Raw genomic sequence first — 24,065 nt, forward strand, 5'->3', positions numbered from 1 at the left:
TTATCGACCATCGATACAAGATAACGTGGTATTTCGTGAATTATCGCCGACAACGGTTGAGAGGAGAGGCACGAAAAGAGTTCACGTTACGGATTCCCGTACATAACCTGCCTCTCTGATTTGCGGAAGATTCGTCAGGAAACTTTATTCACCGTGTTATATGTATCGTATAGATACTTATTAAATTCATAAACGTTCTAACTTCGAAACGATTCGAATATCGATTTTGAAACGTAGAAACACGTTTCTTCTGGACACTCTGGATATCATTTTTCAACGGCACTTTAAGTGTAACAAATAAACCAATAAACTTTCACACGATTCTACGAATCGTCAATCGTTATACGTGGAATCGTATAACGTGCGTTAACGTTATAAAATTCATTAATAATATTATCCTCTTTATCTTATAATTTAATCGATTTGTTTCGTATTTCCGAATTATTTATTACCGTACCTAAATTCCATATGTTAAATACTATAAAGACATGTATTAAAAGAGTAAACATGAAAATACACGTTTGTCTTGTTCTACTAAAGCATTTTTTTTCTTCGAATGTTTACCGATCAAACAAATTATATTTCGTTCGAGACTACTCCGTTAAGTGAAAACGGAGAAAAACTGAAGTAAAACGAGCACTAGAGTTTAGAACGTTGAGCGAAACGATTCGAAAAAGCCGCGTCGTGGAAGCGCCGCGGAGCGTCATGCGGCCGCGAATGAAAGTATAATTAATGAGCCACGGGCCACGGGCACGCTTTGGTCGTGTCAGTGTCGATTCGTTATAGTTATCCGGTGTTGTCGTTGTCAGTAGGAAGCAAGAAGACTAGGATGCGGTGTCGTGCAACGTTAGAGTATATCTCGTGGTCGCGACTACGTGAAAAGGTCGTCGAAGTAGCGAACGCGTCCCGTTAAAGGAAATGCGATATATCGCGTTAGAGGAGTGTAGGATAAGGCTAACCTGAGCAAGGTGTGTTGGTGGATATCGCGAAGGTGAAGTGTAAAAGTGCGCGGGACTCGCATCGAGAGCGAGTAGCGAGAAATCCCGGTGCCAAAGGGATATGCACGCACACGTCAAGATGTCGTCGGGAGGACATAGCAGTCGTACACGAGCCGTGCACATAGGTTCGATATTCCAGAAGCTTCATGATCGTTTTGCGGACCCTATGACACTGCCGAAACTTTCGACCGACAAGCGGATGTTGGACAAGACCTGGAAGCTCATGGACAAGGTGGTGAAATTGTGTCAACATCAACGGATGAATTTGAAAAATTCGCCGCCGTTCATACTCGACATCCTGCCGGATACATATCAACGACTCAGACTGATATACAGCAAGTACGAAGACAGGATGCAAGTGTTACACAGTAACGAACATTTTTGTGTATTCATCAATAATCTGATGAGAAAGTGCAAGCAGGCTATCAAGTTGTTCAAAGAGGGCAAAGAGAAGATGTTCGACGAGACTTCTCACTATCGTAGGAATTTAACGAAATTGAGCCTCGTATTTAGTCACATGCTGTCCGAATTGAAAGCTATATTTCCTAACGGAGTGTTTGCCGGACACAAGTTTCGTATTACCAAGGCGGATGCGGCCGAGTTCTGGAAAGAGAGCTTCGGAATCAGGTGCGTATCGTTAACGATCCTCTTCCTTTTTTCCCCCGTACTTCCGTTCGCGTAAACGGTACACCTGTCGACCTACCGCGTGTCTTTTCGCATCTGACGTGCGTAAAAACGAATAATAACGCGCGCTGTGACTCGCACGTGCGCACACCTAACCTAAAAACGGCCGTGCGTCTCTCATTGATATTGACATTACCGTCGCCGAGCGAAAACCGGGACGTGTCGATTCGTGTGCAGCTGACAACGACGATGTAGCATCAGCGAAGCGTGTTTCATTCACCGGAAGTGTTCTTTTTCACGCGTAAACCTGTCCTTCTACACGACCTCGAAACGTAAAAGTCATTTATTATTATGTGCCTGTTTATTTTGAACAGATAACCGTACGATAGCAGACTATAAAATTCACTCACGGTTATCAGGTTTCACAGTATTTTTTTTTTCTTTTTTTTTCTTTTTTTTTTTTTAACGTTCGAGCAGCTTCGCGTTTCCGGTTAGAGATAGAGGACACTTTAAACTTTAAACTATGTATATACTTACACAGTCGTGATTTTATTCCGAGTATCGAGTAACAGTTACCGCTGTATCGACACAAAGGTACTTCCGGTGTAATCAGAATTCCATTTATACTTCGCCGAGGAGCATCGAACCATGTAAATTATTAGTATTTGAACCGTTAGCAAAGCATCGTTAGTGATCGGTCACTGTTCATCGACGTTCGTTCGTAAGAAGCGCTGGCGCGAACATTTGCGAGACCGGTTACAAAATTGCGTACCGGACAAGCAAAATGTATAATACAAGCATTTATCTCGGCTTCGAATTGTGCGCCTATTGCCGTGAACAGAATTGCAAGAGCAAGAAATTCACTAGAACGCGTGGCGATATAACGCACGATAATGCAGCAATAACAATATAACGTACCGTGCGACGATACGACTCACGGTGATATATCAGCTGGAACGTCGCGTGGACGTATAACACGTGGTCCATGTTCGGAGGAGTAACTCGACGGAGGCGTAAAATAAAATAAAATTTATTTTGCAACCAGTTGCATTTAACGTTTTTTTAACACGCGTTAACATGCAAGCGTTTATGATTATTTACTTTAGGCGTGCGCTGCACAAATCGGTAAATTCCGTAACCAAGTACTCCGACACCGATCGAAAATAGTATTGCGTATATCTGTGAAACTAAGATCGATATCTAAGGCAATTATGTCGTTAAAAGTTGTAGATCGGTGAAAAGTTTTGTCGAGCGATTCGGAAAATACGAATTGTTCGAGTTGATTCGCGTCTGGAGTAGATCTCGATGATCTGCTCTTATATACGAAAAAGTAATTGTATGCGACGTAAAACTATGGATAAATTTAAAAGAAGAAGGAAATTGTTGGACGATATGGAACGTATTTGTATCGCGACAGAAGAGAATGGAATCCGAGCAAGGAAATTCGTAGGAGAGGCTATCCGGTCTCGTTAAATCCGTTTCCTGGTTACTATTGTTAGGGGGCGGTCTGGTTTCGGTATCGTTTTGCGAAAGTTTTACGCTGGAAAAGGCGATAACTCTCAGTGAACATATCGAAGATCGGTAGTCGCGGACTCTCGAGCTACGTGCTGATTTATCAGCCGGTATAAATAAACGTGCAGCGCTGCGGTTCGAGCCAATTCATGAATGACTGACTGCTGCCACGAAAAGATCGCGACGATTGGCCGGAACACGAGACCGCGAACGGATAGTCTTTCGACACGCGCTCATTGCCATGGATTTTGCATACGCAACGATATTACGTGTACGCGATTATTTCGCTTATTCCGTTTTCCATTTTTATTCTTGCAAACGCGATTCTTCGGTTATTTAATATTCCTACATAAACGTACACTGTTTTCTTCGTTTTGCTTGTTTCTTACTACGCGGCTTATCTCGTATCCACGAGAAGGTCGTATCTATCACTTTTCATTTATACCGGCGAGTTTCAAACAATTACTGGAAATAACAATGGTAATGGTATACGGGCGATCGTAAAATTTCCCGACGGTGAAATTAGAAAATACGTGGCTAACAATAGAATGAGCTTCCTGGGAGACGATAAAATATTAATACTTAGTCCCCTCCATTCTTGGAATCGGTTAAATTAAATAAGGCGGCCCAACGAAGTAAACGCTGTCTCGCGAGTAATCGAACAAAATCGATTACCGATCGAGGAGTCGTCCGTTCACTTTTTTTATCAGATTTAACTCGAAAACGATTATTTTTTCGGTTCTCTCGGTGTACTCGTAAACTGAATGAACGAAGAAGAAGGCCAGGCGATTTTCCGAGAAGCTTAAACAGAATTAGGTTTATCGAGGAAGTATTCCTCTCCCGAACTCCGAACATAGGATGCGGCCGATCGCAGGCACGATTAACATGCGGCGAGTCGACTCGATTACGCCGATGCGCGAACTTTTGCTTTCCGGTTAAATGATCCGTGGACATCCGGTTCTCCTCTATGCAAACAATTCTAACCTCTTCTCGCTGTTCGATTAAACGCAACATCGAGACGATTTTCTCTCGTTTTCGCTCAACGATAACCGAGAATCGAAAGGAATTTATCGCATCAGAAACAATATTCGTCCTTAGCGCGAATATCGATAAAATGTCGATAATTAATCGACGATCGGTACTGCTCTTTACGTAAAGTATAATTAGCTAGTACTCCGTAATCATAATCGAACGTGTTTCGCTAGGAACGCTTTCGCTCTCGGCCGCTAATGGATGTTTTCAGTGACGAGTGTACCGGAAGCGATGGCAAGGGGTGAGCTTTTATCGAAAAAGAGACCGAAGTCATCTATTCGAGATACATAGAGCGGGGAACATTGTAGCGACGAGTAGTATACCGGTATAACGCGTGTGTTACGAAGGATCGTATATACTTTGTGCGGTGCCGTGCCGTGCCGTGCCGTGCCGTGGCGCTACCGGGGGGATAGAATCTTCTCTCCGCTACGCTGTTCGCGATACATATAACGATATCCGGATGTGGCTTGGAAAAAGCCGCGCGAGAAGGAAAAAGTAACGTGGCAAGACAGAATGGAATTCAACGAGGTTGAACATTCTGCTTTCTTGTCTCCTACGATTATTTCATTAACGTGTCTCCGCCTGTCAAACCTCCTATCTCGTTGAAAATTGCTTCATGAACAAAGTGGTCCCTTTTCCTTCCTCCGCGTATTCTTCTCCTATCTCTTTTAAACGTTTTATCAAATTTCTTATCGAATTATTAATCGCGAAGTCACCTGAGCCGGTACGTCGAACGAAAACATTGATTTCTCGGCTAAGCAATTACGTACGATATACCTTCGTTCACAGATATTCGATTATGCTCGAGATATCAGGCTTTTTCTATCGAATAAGCAAACGGTGCTCTATGGTGTCTAGAGAAAGTGTCGATTTCGATTCACACTCGACGCATCGACAACGATGATCGGTAATAAAAAATACAACGCTAAAAACATTTATTAAGAAGTACCTAAAAATTATAAAAAAAATCGTCTATATCGGTGTAGCGATCATCGTGTCGCTTTCAAAACTTTATCGAGTCTTAGATATTTTTTAATAACATTTTGCTTTCTTTTTGCATTATCGTTTATCCGGAATGAAAAAATATTCGAGGACTTATCGATCACCCTGTACACGCATATATATCGTTATAAAGTCGAAACGGCTCGGCATTACGACGCGATAAATAAATCCTCGAAGGCGTCTGCGATATCTCGATCGACCGGAAGAAAAATATATTCGACCTTTCCGATTCCGAAAATATATTTATTTTATGACCGCTCATGAAACGCGTAGTAATTCTCCTTTCAGTATTTATACATTTATCTTTCGCTGTGGCACATATAATAATCGAATAAAATGTAAGTTATAAAATATGATCGTATACATATTGCTATGATAGATAGCAATGTGGTAAAAGTTGATAAAATGACACCTGGTCACCTCTCCCTCTCGACAGCGTTGGATTATCCTGGCTACGACCTCGCTTAAAAATGCGTCGCAGCTAACACGATCAACCTGACCTGCTTCATGCTTTGGGGAAGCATTCATTCATACAGTCTATTATACCTGCCGCAATCGGGTCAGTAGAATACGTTCTCGCATCTTCGCACAGGTATTTTTATGGATCGCAGTGGAATTTTACGTGCCTCGGTTCGACGCGTTAAACATCGACAAGTATTTTAGTCCCGATGCTCCCGTCATTTTTTCTCTTATTTTTTTCTTATTCATATTAATTCCGATCGGTAGGGGTTGAATGGCATTGATAGGCGGTCTTTGATGTGTATCAGTTATCCCGTGTCTGAAGAGTCGACAGACTTCCCCCGTCTCTTCTCCCCTTTCGCAGCTCTCGTTGTTAAGCTTGTATCCGGACGTGAGCCAAAGCGGAAGGAAGAGGACGTGACGTCGCGATTAAAGCAAATTAAACGAGCGAATTGTACGAATCGGCGTGACGCGTAGCGTCGCTCTGTATCGTGCTCTGTCTGGACCAGTAATGTACATACAAGCTTTGACTTACTCGCCATCTATCGTGGCGAATTTGCCCATATACGTTGCACGCGATTACTCTGCGTCTAATCGCAGAGTTCTCTTCTGACTCGAACGTTTTGTCGCCGATTACGACCGTGTGCGCTGCCCCAACAACACCTTGGTCTCGCGAACATCCAGTGTTTCGTAAATCTTGTAAAACATCGTTCGGTTGCACGATCAACACCTAAACATGCTATTTATTTCTCCGAATATCAAATATTTTTCGTTTCTTAATTACTATTAATAACGATGTATCGTAAGATTGCCGATTAAAATTCTACAAATTGTCGTCGGTTAATTAAATAACCGTTCGAATATTCGATTCAGCAATTGCAGCAACAAGTTCACGGCACTTGACATTATTTCGATCATTGAACGCGACCAACGCGTAAACACGTTGTAGCACTTTAGAGCCTTTGCAAAATCACTGTCTAGCCCCGAAGATCAATGAAAAGCGTTTTGTCTGAAAAGTTCATATCGTTATACACGATATAGTTGTGCGTACCTGTAAAAGCATCTTTTACTTTTACGACTCGCATAAGCGTGATAGAACCCTTTCAAACGAATATAGCATATCCTTGAAAGCACCATCTTCAGTCGTTCCACTAACATTTCCCGTGGCTATATTTTCCTCCTCTACATATGTATATTACATAATTGCATTCAATAATTGTTATCGGTTGTTCGAAACTTTACAGTGTCAACTATATGTCTATGAATGACGCGATCAAAAGTCTTTCATCAAAATCTTGATGAAAAATTATATGCGTACGCGCATGTACATATGTATATTATTTTTTTTATTTTACACGATAACTTCGACGAATAGGTTTGTTTTCCTTGGCTGAAGTAATCTCGTCGTTTTGTCGAGGTCTATTTTTATCTTGGATACACAGGTATTCGTCATTTTTCGTTTTTTAATTTAAAAGTACGATAACACGGACACGTAGATATCTATCTTTGCATTTCTTGTATGCTGTACAAATTTCGCCTGCCATTTCCGTTTCTTTTTCTTTACGATTATGATATTCCCTTAAGGATTCTGATCAAAGTTTTTAACACTCTCGTCTCGTTACCACCTTTATACGAATTTTTCTACACACCGTTGGCTCTTCCCACAGTCGTACTGCATGATTCGATGTTATAAGTAGCGTAGAGAAATACGCTATATTATGTTTTTATGTTTATTTTCACGTTCGTTCGATCAATTATTCGGCAAATTTTCATGGAAAAACCGTCCATGTGATTGCGCGTCGTGTTGCTAGTTTGATTTTCGATGTGTCCTTGAAGAAATCGAAAACGTCACGAGAAGACGCGAAAAACGAGTTTGCGTGTACGTGCGCGCGCGCTTTGGAAAAGCAACGATCTATGAATGGAGACGAGCCTCGGATCAGTCAGCAAGCAAGGACGACTAATTATACCGTTAATATCTCTCAGCTTCGTTTTGTACGTTAACCACGCATCGTCGCATATATATAGGTATAGGTTCTTTCATAATATACAAAAGTGACCAGTAACGAAAAAAGATCCTCATTAAACACGTGTGTCGTATATAGCCGTGACGTGTACGAGATAGCCGGCGTGAACGACGAAGGAGGAACTGCTTGCCATGAACTAGGAATAGGGTGAGTGTTTATGGCTTCGGTCTTTTGGCAAGAGAGCTTTTCGCTAGGAAGCGTCGTTGATTTCAGTCGATACTCTTCGAGTTATTTATTCCTTATCATTACCGATCCAAGCTTTTTTCTGCGAACGGCATGATTTACACGTGTTATGAAACAACCTGTATACGCGTGGACGTAGTACGTACGAATATATCGCGGAACATTCAATTTCGAGATGGCACTCTTGCAATAGAGGACGTGACCTAGTTTGATGATGACGTAAAACAGCTCAGGATTGAAATTCAGGAAGGACACGCGAATCACCCTACTCTCTTTCTCTCTTTCTTCTCTTGCATCCCGTCACTCGAATCCAACAGATGGATGCCCTTACGCGTCGAAATACGAATTTCAAACGTACAAACGAAACAGAGAAGAGGAGCGGAGAAAGGAGCGTTTATGTGTGTATATCCATCTTTCATCCTTGACCCGGTCGAAAGACACGATGGCCTTTAATTATGTCATCCTGTTGGTCTAATGTAACCGGGATACATCGACCCAATTTTTTTTTTCCCCTCGATCTATCCGCTCGAATTAATTCTTAGCAACATAATAACAACCCAACTTGTAATTACAGATGTTAAATTTTATACGATACAACTATTTTAATAATTCGGAAAATTTCGAATATGAATTCTTCGAGTTACCGAAAAGTTTTCTTACATATGCATCATGGACTCTCGTTACATTGCAATCCATATACGAATTTCCACTTATGTTACTTATGTTTTCCTGTCGCCTGAAAAAAGTAAAAATACAACGCGCAAAATACTTATTAAAAATATCAAACTGTTCAGGTGCATCGCGTTAAAAGAATAAATTAAACGAACAAAAGTTTCGCGCTAGTTACATCTTTTTTATTTTATTTTGCTTTTAGTATGCATACGCGTACACGCAATGGTACAAAGAATCATTCGTTTGTGAATATTTGTTTAAAAAAAGTGGATATTTGTTCGTTTTCATGTGGAAAAGCTATAAAAATCCATATAAATGTGAAATACTCGCCAAGAAAAGGAACAAAAAGCTTGTGTTGAAACGAATACTATTCGTGTCTGTAAAAGCCATCGTAAAACGTACATGGTAACGCGTGTGTTTTCTTTTTACTTAGTTCCGTTCTTAATAGGAATGCTCTGCGATCGTTGTATTATTCTTAAATATATTCGAAAAATACAACTGGTGCGAATATTTGCAGATACGGAAGATAAGTCTATGAAACGTTTAAAAATATTTCTCGAGATTGATTCTGAGTTTATTGGGATCCACGTTGGGCCCGTGACGTTCCACCACCTTGCCTTCCTTGTCAACGATGAATTTCGTGAAATTCCACTTGATGAAATTCCCAAGAGTTCCCCCTTGTTCTTTCTTCAGGTATTTCCAAAGCGGATGTGCATCGTCTCCATTCACGTCAATTTTTTCGAACAAATCAAACTTCACCTGAATCGAAACACAATCTCTCACTTTCTCTGAACATTAACGATATTTCGTTAGAAATTATTTTTTTTACCTTTTGTCGATCCGCAAAGCTACATATGTCATCGCTGTTTCCCGGTTCTTGTCCGTTAAATTGATTACAAGGGAAAGCCAAAATTCTTAAACCTACAGCACCCAGAAGTTAACAATTAATTATAATCATTTCCGAAATTAAAAGAAAAAAGATAGAACGATTTAATTGATACCTTTGGATTCAGCATAGTCGTCGTAGAGTTCGTTCAATTCCTTGTAATTTGTTGCTGTAAGGCCGCATTTTGATGCCACATTCACGATTAGGCATACGTGACCTTTGTACCTGTAAATTATATGAATAATACATTCCACTATCGCTGTCGATCGTATTATACATAATTTAATGAGTTAACAACTGACTTCGACAGAGGAACTTCTTCGCCTTTGATCGAGTTTGCAGTGAAGTCGTAAATCGATTTCGCTTCTTTGTAATTGTTGTTTCCGCTCATGGTTACTGCTGTTGCTGCAACTGAAATCGATATTGAAAATATTCTAGACCCGTTTTGTGCGTTTCAATCTGGTATCGAGCATCGTTCGAATAATCTTTCAATTAAAATTCGAATAAAATCCGAATTCCGATATATGCTTATTAAAAGAGAACAATTATTTATTGTTCTCGGATACATAAGTTTTTTAAATTTTTTAATTTTTCCTCGAAACTTATTCGACTAACGTACGTTTCTGCTTAAAATACTGCAAGCATCGCATAAAAATATCAGCAAAACTAATATTATTAAACGGGCAATAAACTCGCAATAGACGTGTATGGATAGCACTACATTTATTATTATTATTATTATTAAGTTAATTGGAAAATTCAGTGAGAAATTCCTGTTTATTATAGCAAAAAGTAACGTAAACCAAACAACGTAGCATACAAAGGATAAAGTTAAATGTAACGATTACTTCCAATTACGTCATTAAGGTATATGTTTATAGGTTATAGTTCTGCCAAATTGGTGGATAGTAACGTGAACAGTACATGCATTGACTAATAACATTTGGAACTATTAGACTTTAAAAAAAAAAAATGCTTTTAAAATTCTTTTTTAACAGCGGTCAGGAAAACTCGTATGTGTCGGACTTGTTGAATTACATGCCTGCAAAATTTCGAGCATGTTTAATGCCCGCCGGCAGCAGCAGTTTAAAGAAGTGCATTCCTTGATGTACAGGGTAAAAGGAAGTATTTCTGAAACTACCAGCATAGACATCTGTACACTTTCTGATGTAAACGTTTTTAGATCATAGTGTATAATTTATAAAATTCAAGGATAATGTACTTACTGCAAGATTATAAGATTGATAAAATATGCAACAAATTATAGGTTATTTCGCACTATTTAGTAGATGTAAAAAATTACGTGTTCTTCTCTCTCACTAGTTGCACGATCGTTTAATTATATTGTAATATGATATTTAAGTAATACCACTGAAGTAATCGCTGTATTAATACGTAAAAAATGTACTCAAAAAATAAGTAATTCTGAGGATATGAATACGTCATTACATATATATATATACACATGTAAAATTGATTGCCATCTGTCGTTCACTTTGCGTACTTCCAGGAATTTCTACGATCAAGTTACGATAGTTGCTTTGATATTTTACGACTAACCCATTCTTAATTTTAACTTTTAATATTTAATACAACAATCAAAGTGTTCGACTACAATTACGATGATCGATAATATATGATCGTAAAACAAATTAAATGAATCTTACCAGTAATATGTTACGAAAACGTCGTGAAGAGAAAACACCCAACCGTACTTCTCGAGTTCAACCTTTGCACTGGCTAGTTGGCTGTTATGTTGCTATCATTTATTGGTTACCGACTTGGCGCAATATGTGTTTTCATGATGACATACTGGACGTACGCTTTTAAAAGATGACATTGACAATTTGAAACTTTCGATTCATTCTTTACAGAATTATGCGTAATGGTATAAAAGTTAAAGGCGAATGTACATAAAAAGTAAAAAGTAAATAATTATTAATGTAACCTAACATAAATGTATAGATTTAACGTAAGCTAAGACTTTCTTTATGGATAGTTCAAATTAAATTACGATTCTCCTATATTTTATTTATAAAACGTTCTTATAATTTTTATTTTTACTTTTAGTACATTAGTTCCATGGAAAGTATTCAAGGAAAAATTAAACGAAGTTCATCCGATTAGTTCTGGATTGCAAGCTATGGCATTGAAGTCTACGATAGATCTCACGTGCAATGACTATATTTCAAATTTTGAGTTTGACGTATTCACAAGGTAAATTTGAAAATGTAAAAGAAGAATGTTATTTTATCGAATCTTATTTTCATAAGATAAGAAAAATAACTCTTCTTTACAGGTTATTCCAACCATGGTCCACGCTTTTACGTAACTGGAAAATTCTGGCTGTGACTCATCCTGGATACGTAGCGTTCCTTACTTACGACGAAGTGAAAGCACGTTTACAAAAGTATTGTAGTACTAGACCTGGTAGTTACGTATTCAGATTAAGCTGTACAAGGTTAGGACAATGGGCTATCGGTTATGTTACTTCGGATGGGGATATTCTGCAAACTATACCCCACAATAAAAGTTTGTGTCAAGCACTACTCGATGGATATCGAGAAGGATTGTAAGTGTATTTTGATACACCGAATAAAATTCGAAAGTACTTTTAACGTTCGTAATTTGGTTTTAGTTATTTGTATCCTGATGGCCGTAATATAAATCCTGACTTAACATGGGCAGTTCAGCCTACTCCAGAAGAACATATAAAAGTTACGGCGGAACAGTATGAATTATACTGCGAAATGGGTAGCACATTCCAATTGTGTAAAATTTGTGCAGAAAACGACAAAGATGTAAGGATAGAGCCTTGCGGACATCTTTTATGTACTCCGTGTCTAACAGCTTGGCAGGTATTAGTATTTAATTTACGTTTATATTTGACAAGCTTTTACAAAACTGTTTTATAAATATCTAAGTTAAAATTTCATGAGTATAAAAAGAAACGTATCGATTTACAGGATTCTGAAGGACAGGGCTGTCCGTTTTGTCGAGCAGAAATTAAAGGAACTGAACAGATAGTAATCGATCCGTTTGATCCTCGAAGAACGCATCGACCAGGAACACAATCAACTTCCGCTAGTAACGCATCAACTCCCACGCGGGACCTTGACCCGGACACCGAGGTATCCGACTAGGAGTAGCACCTACCCTCATTATTATTAAATGTGCTCTATGTATAACAACTTTATAGCAACACGCCTCATTTTCGAAAAGAAAAAAGAAAAATGCTTCACGCATTTCATACGAGATCTCTCGAGTTTGTACGAACGTCATGTCATATCATTTTAGAGAGTTATTGATCAAACGTTATCTTAGACAAGGTACGTAAGTTTAAATACAATGACGAACTTATCGAAGTTGATGTTCGGAGATTAAACGAATGTAAAAAGGGGACCAACTTTTTCGTCTCTGTATAAAACTTTTGTTTGAATCATATTTCTGTTCTTTTTTTTCTGTATTATTTCTTTACACAGAAGTACATATCAAAATGTCTGGCAGAATCGAGTTTCACAAAGTATCAGTTGCGAACAATTAATACCAACGTTTTTGCAATTCACTAACATATTATTGGTTTTTTAATTACTTTTCGTACATATCTCGATGTTGAAAAAAACGTCGGATTTATGGAGACTTTAAGGTAGGTTGCTTTTTTCGCATTTACAAAAGTCTTACAAAAGAGCTTATTGTACGGATTCATCGTTCATTCCATTGTTACAAAGTGTTTGCACTCGTAACTTTAAACTTTCACGAAATGAAACTTCGTATCGTTTAAGGATACAGTTACTAGATTGTATTCGGTGTACAACGATTTATTTAAAACGCTTAAATTTTATTCACAAAAGGCACATGATGTTTATTTAAAAGAATAATACTGCAGTTGATCCTCGTATCAAACTTATGACAACGTACACATACGAATTAATTCGGTTTTTTGTACAAGAACGCACTCGTTTGCGATCAGTTAAAGGACAAATAATGTTTTAAATGCATGTGCCAGTTAATGTATCTGACAATGGTTTCTTTTGCGGTGTGTGCATTATAAAACTTGAAATTAGGAAGCTTTATCTTCGTATACAATTACTCGTTACTTGCCAAATAGAAAATCTGTAATGTCAAATTAATATTTTTTTATAAGGATAAATTTGTTAGACGTAAGAAATCAGTATTGAATAGTTGTTTGTTCTGAGTAGGAAAAGTATTTAAACAAACATCTCAATTTTTTAATTTTGCTTCAGATTTCTTTTTATTCGTTGATACTTAATCCGTGTATATTTCAAATTAAATCTATGATTGTAAGCAATGACGTGGTCAAAATGACGGGTTTAAGAGAAGAAGGTGCGTTATTTCGTTTGAGAAATTTTGAAGAAGTTATATTTTTGTTTTCGAAGATTCACAAAAGTTGGATATTCATATTTTAAAGTGTACACTATACATATGTATATAATGACAAAATACGGAACTATATCAAATGGGTATCCAGTGTTTCAGAGTCTTTCTAAAGAAATATTTAACTTGTATGAAATCTCTTAAAGCGGACAACGTTCCCTCTTTTCGGTGTATCCTTCGAGCCAGCCACAATAATACTTTAATATCGGTTATCGATAGTCTGAATAAAATAAATAGGGCTCACGGAAATTTTATCTTCCAAATGGGGATAGAGAGCGTGGCTTATGATAAGCGTCAGAAGTGCTAAGCAGTCTATAAATATATTATAGGTAACGATCGTTCATCGTTTTTGTATTATTCTATTAGAATTTAATTATGTACCTGTTGGCGAGAGAAACGATGTAACGACATGCGACAGTTTGCCAGGGAAAAAAGATGTTGTTATTATTATTTTCCTTACTTTAGAATATTTATTATTTATTCCGTTTTACGCATTAAATGAATCTGAAGGATTTGTATCAGTGATTGTAATGGTGGCACATCGTATCGAATTTCATATGCTATGGTATATACGTATCTTTTTTTTTTCTTTTTCTTTTTTTCGCCCCTTTTTTTTATTTTCTCTTTCAATATACTGTCACCGTACAGATTTGTTACATATCGATGCATGCACAAGTATTGAGAAATGCAGTGATTCTTGTTATACGAGAATCAGTTTGTTTAGCATATCGATTGGCAGTTTACGGCTCCAGAAAGTTTGTAGTCATTTCTTAAGCGTAGTATTATGTATTTATCTAGAATTACCACAGAACCACTCGTAAAAGGATAGTCTTCTTTTTTTTATTGCGTTCACGTGTAACCATTAGCGTAATTTGTACAATGAATAGTGCTGCTAACTGAAAACAATCGTTTAGATCCGTTCATGCTGTGCAGATATCCAGCAGTGAAAGTGGTCTAAAATAAATGATTCATAAACATTACAAACTATAGCGTACAATTTTTTCCTACTCATTGTAAAAAATAATATCAGGGATTTGAAAAGTATGTTCTTCATATTTTTTCTGTTCGTTTATTTAGAAAATGTAACATTCGATTATATAGGTCAGCACATGCGTATGCATAACCATTTTGCTGGATTCTTTAGTTTTGTTTTCTATGGCTGTTGGATCAGTGTTTCAGCGACAGGGCACATTAATAAACGAGCCAAGATGTTATCGTTTATTATCGCTCGCATGATCGTTTATCTATTATTTCATAACGTTATCTACTGGGTCCATTGCTCTGCCCGCTGCATGATCGAAAACTAATCGGTAATGTACATAGCCGAAGGAAATATTTTTTTACCACTGTATCAAGGTAAGTGGACACACATGCATTATGGCTCTCTTTTTCTCCTCTTTTCTCCGCTTTTACGCTTTGTAATTATGCTCGTTGTTAATTGTGACGTATTTCCGCATACAGGTTTCCTTTCTTACGTACTTTGTTCATTTATAAAGGAAAGTTACGAACAACTTTCTCAAGTTGCTTACAGAGATTAATGAACATTACCAACACTGTACAATTACTTTGATTTGTTTAGTTGAAAATTTGATCGTAGTCTAATAATAGAATGAAATGAAACATTAAATAACAAAATAGTTAACAATATTATGAAAGAACATAAGAAAATGAATTAATCGATAATAATAAAGTTAATGTCTGTTTTCTTGCTATCGTTGTTTTAGGAAATAATGGATCTATGCAACGGTCATTCCGGATTAATCTGCGATGATTCGGACGAAGAAGAAGATTCGAGTCCAACGAATTCACCTGTCTCGACGCGAAGGATCGTGCCAAGTCCACCGCTGCCTCCTCGGCGTCCTTCGCCGTCGCCTACGCCAAATAGTCACGCTAGAAATGGTCGACATTTAACCGTGCCCAAAGAAAATGCTCCTCCGCCACCATCAATTGCTGCAGTTAATGCAGCGTTCAGTTCTAATATTGACAATCAGCAAAACAATAATAGTAGGTTCTTCAGTGAAAGCAAAGTAACAGTATGTGTAAGGTCGGGACTCCATACCGGATAAGTTTTGCGAAGAAGAGATGCGTTTGTAACTGTATCTATTATAATGCTTTAACACTGTTAGAGTTTGCAGGATGTATCATTGGATATTTCAATACCGAACAAAGCATACTCGAACGCTGGTAAAGCATTGAAAATATTTTTTCGGCGTACACGGCTTACTCTAGAAAGCCTCGATGAATGTTACATATAACCATTCGAACTGGAGTGTAGGCTTTAGGTATTCTTTTTCTGCGTGTACTGCATATCTTTGCCACACGTGGTAAGAGCGAAACCGTCGGACTAAGAACGTTGCCGTTTTTCCCCAACAATCTCGCTTGACGAGAACATACGCAGTCACACTCCAGTTAAAATAAAATCGAATGATGATAATCCATACCGTGAGAATCTCTCGAGCTTACCATCTCTACTCTGTCGTCGTTTGTTCTACATCTTATATCTACCTTTTATATGAAACGATATCGTTAGGACTCGCTAAGCTCTCTTCCTTTCTCCCATTTATCACGATTTGTATTACCACGCGTTGTACGGTCTAGAGTAGTATTATCACGCATCGTATAATTTAGCGTAATACGTATTATCGTGCTTCGCACAGTATCGCTATTGCACGTATTACCACAATAGCGTGGCATTACTGACTATAATTCCATGAAAAATTCAGTACCGTGTAACGCACAATTGTCTGTTTTATTCCATCAGTGAACTCTGAAGCAGGATACGACATGTTACATCGTGCTTCGTCGCCTTTGCCAGTGCCACCGATACCTCCAGCGCCATTTCCTATAAGCAGAGCTCATGTTCGTCGATCGCAGGGGAATCACGTCACCGCGTCTCAACCACAGCCACCACCGACGTTACCTGAAAAACCAAATCGTGCCTGTGGCACATCTTCCGCGATTCAAACGGCAAACAGCAATAACGTACCTCCTGTACCGCCTCCTTTGTCAGTGCCACGACCACCGAAGACAACCAACAAAGAGCACAGACAGGATCATCATTACGAGAACACGATCGTGATACCTGGTACGAGACAGCACGTCGTGAGGAACATTAATCTGGAAGCGAATACAGCTCGATTGTCCGCCCTGATGAGAGGTAAGGACGATCCTACCGGTGGTTCCGCGAAGCCAGATACCGCGGCATACGAGAATGTGAACGTCGAACACATTTCCAAGCTGACGGCTCTCGGATTCGCGCAAGACGCCGTGATTAGAGCGCTCGGTATTACTAGGAACGATCTTGAAATGGCTTGTGACATACTGCACGAATTTGCCACGAAATCGTCTTGACCAGGTATGCGTAAAAAGCAAACCTAACGATTACCGAGTATTCAATGTAAAACCCTTTTCGATAAGAGGTTACCCCGTTACAGTCTTTTCTATACACTCACATACTCTCTCCTGTCTCTTCTCATTCTCTCTCTTTCTCTCTCTTTCTTTATCTTTTTATACTATATCATAGATTCGTTACAATCGAATACGCCTAAAAATTGTTATATTCTGTGGCAATAGAACGCCAAGTTGTTCGTAGTTAACACGTTCCGTAAAATTTCAAATTTACGGTGAACATTTCATTCGCGTGTTAACTTCTTATCAAATCTATTTATATACAAAGCGTTCCGAAATAAGTGGTATAATTCGAAAACTTCGGACAAAAGTTACGGAACGTGTTAGATAGATATACGGGCATATTAGTTAAATGGTTTTTTCCTTCTTTTTGTTGCAGGCTCGAATATCGAGGGCTCGTAACTGGCTCCGATTGCCGCATCTTTTCATAAACAACCACGTGTAAAAATGTGTAGAATTTACTATTCCGGGTTCACGGAGGAATAGCCTTTATCGCGAGCTTAAGCGTACCCGCGATTCGAGCAATATACACTCCGAGAGAGTCGATAAGGAGAACTCGTCGTATTCGATTAATCGGCAGTACCATCATCGACTACGTTTGTTAATCTTCGATCGTTTTCGCGTACGTTGATTCTTCCATTTTCCTGGAAGATGTCTCGAAATGCTAGTGTATTTCTTTTTTTTTTTAGACATACGGTCACGTACAAGTTAGGTTTTCCTTCATTAAAACAGAACTTAGTTAACACGAAAAGAAGTGTCCCACTACATGCCATATTTGCCTCTAGGTTCCTCAGACTCTTTCCGAGTTTTCCCAACAAGGGAAGCAAATAGTGCGATGCTTCTTTATCTGTTATTACCTTTGGCCACATGAAGCCTACGTTACTCTCGGATGTACGCTAAGCATGGGCAACTAGAACATGGACAATCTCGATGTAGCGAATAAAGACCCCCTCCCCATAGTTCTTAATCACAAATTTCATCTATGTTAAATACCGTGACATATAGTTTGTACAATGCCTATCGGAAAAGAGAGAATTTAAAATAGTACAATAGTTCTTCCTTAACGGTCGACATTTTTCCCCGGTCATTCGATGATTTATACCCATTTTTCGAATTTTCACAGGATCTTTGGTGTATCCTGCTCGTTTTTAAGTGGTTTTTCGTAGTTCGCGTGCCCATGCTTGGTATATACATGCATTCAAGCATATACACACACACACACACACGTACACACAAACAAAACAAGACTGCTAAATAAACAAAAAAAAAAAAAAAAAGAAAAAGAAAAAAGCTGCGAGAAGATACGTTAAGTGTAAATAAAGAATTGAACTTGACGAGATAGTTCGCAGCCAGCGAGTACAAAATTTCTTCTTTTTCCGCGATTGATACAAACGACATCGTGTACCACGCTTTTCATGATAATTCTTTGATTATCCTCAAAGAACAACAGTGTTTTTCGATATACTTAACATAACGATGAAGTGCAACTGACCCTTCAACAACTCGGTTCTATGTAGCATCCTCTTTTCAAGGATCAACTGTATACGTTTTCAACAATTTTTAAAGGACTCAGATGCGCTTAGTTAAGTTTACAACGATCACATTGATCGGTACCATAAATTGTACAGTCCGGTCATACGCAGTGTACATTTCTCATAGTTAGTAGGAAGTGCGAGGAAAAAGTATTTCACCGCTTAAATTATTTATCTACGTTCTATGTATGCGAAGATGAAAACTTCTGTTAGCTGTTTCTTGGATTTTACACTCCTTAGACTTTAAGCCATCCCTAGATGCTATCTATACTCTAAACTGCTCCGGCTCTAGACTCTCCGTAGGTCCACGGTCTTAATCTGTTCCTAAATTATAGGCTTTTCTTAAAATCCTTCCTAGTTTTCGGATCTTTGCAGATAAAGAACGTGGTTAAAATAAGACGCGCAGTGAGACAAATTAATTCTCTTACACTTCTTCGTAACTAAGAGAGACAAAGTTGCACGAAACCTTCCTAATTGTCGTGAATCTTCCACACTCTGTAATAGTTACGCGAGTAGCTGAACTCTTTCCAAATATCATTTACTTATAGTTACTGAGCGATTTTTAGGAGACGTGAAAAGAATATCGCGACAGTTAGGTAGGCACTACTGTATTCTTGTTGCTCTTAATTTCTTCTCTAAAAAATAAAATATTCGTCAGATTTTTACGAAATATTTCAACCTTTTGACACTCTTGTAAAATTCATGTTTCGTAAAACCGAATCGTTGCACGGAATTTCTTTCACGATCGCATATAGCGACTGATTAGCGTATTTATCAAATGTGATATTTATGTTTTAAACAATCTTTGAGTACATTTATATCGTAACGATACATGGAAAACGAAACCGAGTATCATCAGAACCAATGACTTGAACTAAATCGTGTATATATATATATATATATACACAATATATATATTCGCAGGACACAATCATACAATTGTTTATTTTTAAAATTATTTCTGCGATTACAGTTCGTACAATTGTAAAGTTTTTCTTGTTAAGAAAATCTTTATGCACGTTTAATGGCAATCCCAAATAACCTTTAATTCAACGGCTTTTATCGCAACAATTTTCATATGACGTTGACTCGTGTAAAAACGTAAATATGCGCATATGAAATACTTTTCCTTTTTATATATATACAATACATAGTAAGTTTCGTTGCCATGAATTGTATCCGAATTGATTCTACCTCGCGACTATACTCAAAGGAACATCGTGTTCGTTGTTCTGTACCGAACGAAGTGCGTTATAGAGTGCCGATTGTTAAAAAAAAAAAGGATATGAAAACAGCAACAATTCGTTACTATGGATCCCTTATACATGTATATTTGCGAGTATCGCGGTTTGCGATAACATGAAATTTGTAAATGGCCTTGTCTCGCGGAACGAAAAAGAAACGGAGAAACTGATCATCCTTTAAGCTTTAAAGGAATACAATTTATCATTTGAACTTACGGGATGTCCACGGAAAGAGAAACCTCTCAGTCTTTACGATAAAATTCCATAGATTCAATTTAGGAATTCGGTAAATAAATATGACTATCTCATTTTTCTACATTGTATACTTCGATCAATGTAATTATATCGTAAATTATCATCGTCCGATAAGAACTGTTTAAAGGCCCCGATATCGAGAAAAAATTGCGGTACCGCTACGTTCTTCGTCGCACATTTAGCATGTAAGAGTAGCCATTCGGTGCAATATCTAGGATAGAATTTAGATTTATCCCCTTCGATTTAATCATTACTTGTAAAAATTGTTTTACATATTTCCCCAAATAAAATAACATTTCGTTTATAAGACTGAACATTGTTTGTACCTGATGCTTTGCGATCAAAGTAGTTAGAACTGTTACGACATCGACGATAAATCTAACTGCATTCTTTCGTATCTCTCTGCTTCCTCTTTGTTAACGGAAGGAACCAACTCGCATGCAGCCTTCGATAAATCTCCTAATTCGACGGTAATAGCTTCGTTTAACTTTGTCTCGTTAAACATAGATTGGTTTGTTACAGTATTTTGATTAACGACACGTTTACCGAGAACTCTGCGCGCAGCGTTTAACCACGCGTTTGAGCAAACGGAATACAAATCGGCACCAGTTGTCCGATTAGGTAACTGATCTATTAATTTTTTTAATTCTGTTCCATTCTCGCGAAACTTGAATTTACGAGTCAGCGCTTTCAACACGTTAATTTGCGACTCACGATCAGAATGAATTCCTACATATAACAATTTATCGAATCTGCCAGGCCTCAAAAGAGCTGGATCTATGAGATCCGGTCTATTCGTGGCTCCTATGATAAATATGTTGTTGGAGAAATCAAGTCCATCCATTTCAGCTAGTAACTGAGATACGACACGGTCCATTACACCACCGCTATCACCGCTGCGTCCACGATTAGGGGCCAAAGAGTCCAGTTCGTCAAAAAATATTATACACGGAACTGCCGCTCTTGCTTTCTCGAACACTATACGGAGATAATAGGTTTCTTTAATTTTAATATCCTTTCATATACCTATTTAACATGTAAGTTTATGCATTTACCTTGCCTAACATTTTTCTCACTTTGCCCAACGTACATGTTTAACACTTCTGGGCCTTTGACGGATAAAAAGTGAAGCTGATATTCTGTAGCTACAGCTTTGGCAAGTAGAGTTTTTCCAGTACCAGGTGGTCCATATAAAAGTAGTCCAGACTGACCAAATTCTAGGGTATTCATTAGAGGTAACTGAATTCTACGCATTATTTCGTGTTTTAAAGAAGCTAAACCGCCGATATCTTCCCAGTAAACTTTTGGCACACGTGGTGCATCTTTACTGTCGGTATATATTAATTGCATGTACTCTACAAATGAACGTGAAAAAATTAGAAAGAATTTAAATGGTAGCTACTTTTATAAAGAGTACAATTTTACCATAAGCTTTATCAAAATTTTCTTGCAAAAGTATAACCGATTTCAAATTTCTGCTACTGTCCTTGCAATAATATTTTACTGCGTGCAATATTAGCGCTAACAAATCTAAGAACCTGAAGTCTGAGCATATACCAGCTACTTTGTACAAATTTACTTGATGATCGAGATCTCGTTTAGCGAGCAGCCACGAAATTAAATCTGTTCTTTGATTTTGATCGAGGTGTTCCATATGAATAGTTTCGATAAAGATTCTGTACAATTCTGCCGATATATCGGACTCGTTTGTAGTAGCTACTATAATAACTGGATACTTTAGACATTTGTCGTATAATAAATTTAATTCAGCCAAAAATGTTGATATAATTCTTTCGTCTTTCTGACCTTCTGCATTTTTTCCAAAGACCTATGAACATTGTTTTAGAATCTCCAAAACTGTTGGTAATATATATAAATATATTAGCAAAATACCTCTATATTATTTAGACAAAGTATACACGGTACTGATTGCACTGCATTATGCAACACGATACGTAGTTTAGCCTCCGTTTGTGCCGATGTTAAAGCTTGAACTTCTGCAAAATCTGCGTTAACAAAATTTAAACCCATTTTTTCAGCTACTATTCGAACTAATTTACATTTGTTTGAACCGTGTGAACCTTTAACAAGAAATACTGGTTTTATGGATAACTGAATTTCTGCAAAAAGGAAAAAGAAAGTACTAACATTTAAAATTAAAAATTTAATTTCGGTATTTAATAAGTGTGCATTTATGTATTTAAATATTAATATTTTACCATATTTAATGAATGGCAAGATGCAACGTTCTAAGTGTTCCAAGGGCACGGCGATGCTCGATGGATACAATTCAATTAATGTCTCTTTGAGTTGATCATAATAGGAATGTTTTCGAGGTAGATAACTATGTACATTAGGTTCTTGAACAAGTGTTGTTTCTCCGCGCAAAATATAACAACTAGTTGTACACTCCGTACGATTAATTATAATGGTATTAACTTTAAAATGTACAACAGACGTTAAAGAGTTAATATGCAAATACATTTGATCTAACACGTGTCCTTTTACATCAATACTAAATATGTCATTTTTTCTTAAAAATCTAGGTTCAGAAAAATAATTTTCTAGTAGAATATTTATCAAATCATCTGTAATTTCGTGTGGATTCGAAATCATAGAAACTTTTGCTTCTTCGGCAAAGTTAATAACGCTCTGTTTTATTGGTACTAGAAAAGATTTAAACATAACAATTATTTAAATTATTAAGATTGTTGCATGTTAAAATCAATTTGATTGTACTTACATAAAAAACATTGTTCAACATTACAATTTAATGTATTCTCTATGTTATATTTCATTACTTCGGATACAAATATTTTGTTTGCATAAATATTCTTTAAAGGTATAACTAGCGTCTTATATTTTTTTAAACTGACTTTGGAGCAAACATAAAACCAAGTAGGTACCAATATTTTGAAATTGTCTATATTTGCTAATAAACAAGAGTTACAATCTATATAATAATTTTCGTTATCGTAAACTTGTTTTAGAAAGTCATGAAAAACATTAGCGGGTAAAATGCTCCAATTAATTGTTGTATTAATAATTATTTTTAATTTAAGAACTATGTAATGTACAAATGCAGTCATGAGCATATAATTGGGATTATGTTTCATTAATACCACTGACAATGTACGGAAACAATTTATATAATAATATAATGAATTCATGTTGAATTTATGCATAATTTTATACACACATATATATGTACATATATATATAGGTCCACGTGCTTAAAACTAGATATTCAACAGAAAATAATAATGATATCCACGATATAGTAAGCTTTACTACAAAAAAAAATATATTTAAGTCAACATAGCATCGGCAATTGAAATACTTCAATGAAATTTTTACGTTTCACAACATTACAGTGATTATTGTGAACAAGTAATAATTAGAACACAAATTAAACTATCTGTCAAATTACTATTATTTGTTTCACAGATCGTATTTAATTCGCGCACCTCGGCTAACTTCAAAAGACTCTTGCCATTTAGTTCTGTCCCGTGACTACATACTTTTTTATTCGGTCGATCTTATATATGGTAGTCAAAAATATATCAGTGGGACTGTGAAACTTTTGAATTTTCCATTTCAAGGGCTTTCAAATGTTGAGAATTCAATATTGTAGAATTCCAGGATTTAAAAATTTTTGAACATTAAGATTTTAGAAAACAATATATTACAGTCGCTTAAACCGCAAAAAATGATTATTTCCGAAAATGGGTTTCGAATATTCGATTTCAAATAAACTTTATCTTAGTGCAGTAACTATGGAAAATAAAAGTTCACTGGGTATACTCGAGTTGCGTCACAAGCATCGTAAAAGTGCATGC

General features: G+C 37.1%; 3 protein-coding genes across 10 annotated transcripts; 1 reads left to right on the forward strand and 2 right to left on the reverse strand.

Annotated features, from left to right (window-relative positions):
• Positions 1–640: 640 nt before the first annotated feature.
• On the forward strand, positions 641–20,533 carry Cbl (E3 ubiquitin-protein ligase CBL). 4 transcript variants are annotated; one of them, XM_012296355.2, is made up of 8 exons: positions 641–1,625; positions 11,463–11,609; positions 11,692–11,964; positions 12,031–12,253; positions 12,359–12,523; positions 15,512–15,791; positions 16,549–17,142; positions 17,575–20,533. In XM_012296355.2, the coding sequence occupies exons 1-7, from the start codon at positions 1,060–1,062 to the stop codon at positions 17,136–17,138; spliced, it is 2,244 nt and encodes a 747-aa protein (XP_012151745.1). In that variant the 5' UTR covers positions 641–1,059; the 3' UTR covers positions 17,139–17,142; positions 17,575–20,533. The 4 variants fall into 4 exon arrangements, with proteins under 4 accessions (XP_012151745.1, XP_076391595.1, XP_012151746.1 ...); XM_012296356.2 differs by having other exon boundaries at positions 686–1,625; positions 16,549–16,944; XM_076535479.1 differs by having other exon boundaries at positions 691–1,625; positions 12,031–12,250.
• Positions 8,667–11,219, reverse strand: Gtpx1 (glutathione peroxidase-like 1). Of its 4 annotated transcripts, XM_012296353.2 has the most exons (6): positions 10,619–10,765; positions 10,435–10,529; positions 9,695–9,803; positions 9,508–9,617; positions 9,336–9,427; positions 8,667–9,265 (listed from the first exon to the last, which is right to left on the reverse strand). In XM_012296353.2, the coding sequence occupies exons 2-6, from the start codon at positions 10,490–10,492 to the stop codon at positions 9,050–9,052; spliced, it is 585 nt and encodes a 194-aa protein (XP_012151743.1). In that variant the 5' UTR covers positions 10,493–10,529; positions 10,619–10,765; the 3' UTR covers positions 8,667–9,049. The 4 variants fall into 4 exon arrangements, with proteins under 4 accessions (XP_012151743.1, XP_003707921.1, XP_012151744.1 ...); XM_003707873.3 differs by lacking the exons at positions 10,435–10,529; positions 10,619–10,765 and adding an exon at positions 11,060–11,219; XM_012296354.2 differs by lacking the exon at positions 10,435–10,529 and having other exon boundaries at positions 10,619–10,767.
• Positions 19,643–23,959, reverse strand: Pex6 (peroxisomal biogenesis factor 6). Of its 2 annotated transcripts, XM_076535478.1 has the most exons (7): positions 23,694–23,959; positions 22,970–23,158; positions 22,446–22,892; positions 22,120–22,346; positions 21,652–22,054; positions 21,282–21,581; positions 19,643–21,204 (listed from the first exon to the last, which is right to left on the reverse strand). In XM_076535478.1, the coding sequence occupies exons 2-7, from the start codon at positions 23,022–23,024 to the stop codon at positions 20,585–20,587; spliced, it is 2,052 nt and encodes a 683-aa protein (XP_076391593.1). In that variant the 5' UTR covers positions 23,025–23,158; positions 23,694–23,959; the 3' UTR covers positions 19,643–20,584. The 2 variants fall into 2 exon arrangements, with proteins under 2 accessions (XP_076391593.1, XP_003708005.2); XM_003707957.3 differs by having other exon boundaries at positions 22,970–23,959.
• Between the last annotated feature and the right edge of the window lie 106 nt (positions 23,960–24,065).

This window comes from Megachile rotundata, chromosome 9 (genome assembly GCF_050947335.1).
Source record: "Megachile rotundata isolate GNS110a chromosome 9, iyMegRotu1, whole genome shotgun sequence".
NCBI classification, from domain to species: Eukaryota; Metazoa; Arthropoda; class Insecta; order Hymenoptera; family Megachilidae; genus Megachile; species Megachile rotundata.

What these genes read in the sequence shown, in the direction of transcription:
- Cbl (XM_012296355.2), top strand. Translation starts at nt 1,060, where the DNA reads ATGCACGCACACGTCAAGATGTCGTCGGGAGGACATAGCAGTCGTACA. An exon ending in GAGTTTGACGTATTCACAAG is followed by an intron (nt 11,610 to 11,691) that starts GTAAATTTGAAA and finishes TCTTCTTTACAG; the next exon opens with GTTATTCCAACCATGGTCCA. An exon ending in ACCTTGACCCGGACACCGAG is followed by an intron (nt 12,524 to 15,511) that starts GTATCCGACTAG and finishes TCGTTGTTTTAG; the next exon opens with GAAATAATGGATCTATGCAA.
- Pex6 (XM_003707957.3), bottom strand. Translation starts at nt 23,411, where the DNA reads ATGCATAAATTCAACATGAATTCATTATATTATTATATAAATTGTTTC. An exon ending in CTTGCCATTCATTAAATATG is followed by an intron (nt 22,347 to 22,445) that starts GTAAAATATTAA and finishes TCCTTTTTGCAG; the next exon opens with AAATTCAGTTATCCATAAAA. An exon ending in AAATTTTGATAAAGCTTATG is followed by an intron (nt 21,582 to 21,651) that starts GTAAAATTGTAC and finishes GTTCATTTGTAG; the next exon opens with AGTACATGCAATTAATATAT.
- Gtpx1 (XM_012296353.2), bottom strand. Translation starts at nt 10,492, where the DNA reads ATGCACTTCTTTAAACTGCTGCTGCCGGCGGGCATTAAACATGCTCGA. An exon ending in ACATGCTCGAAATTTTGCAG is followed by an intron (nt 9,804 to 10,434) that starts GCATGTAATTCA and finishes TATCGATTTCAG; the next exon opens with TTGCAGCAACAGCAGTAACC. An exon ending in CGACTATGCTGAATCCAAAG is followed by an intron (nt 9,428 to 9,507) that starts GTATCAATTAAA and finishes TGGGTGCTGTAG; the next exon opens with GTTTAAGAATTTTGGCTTTC.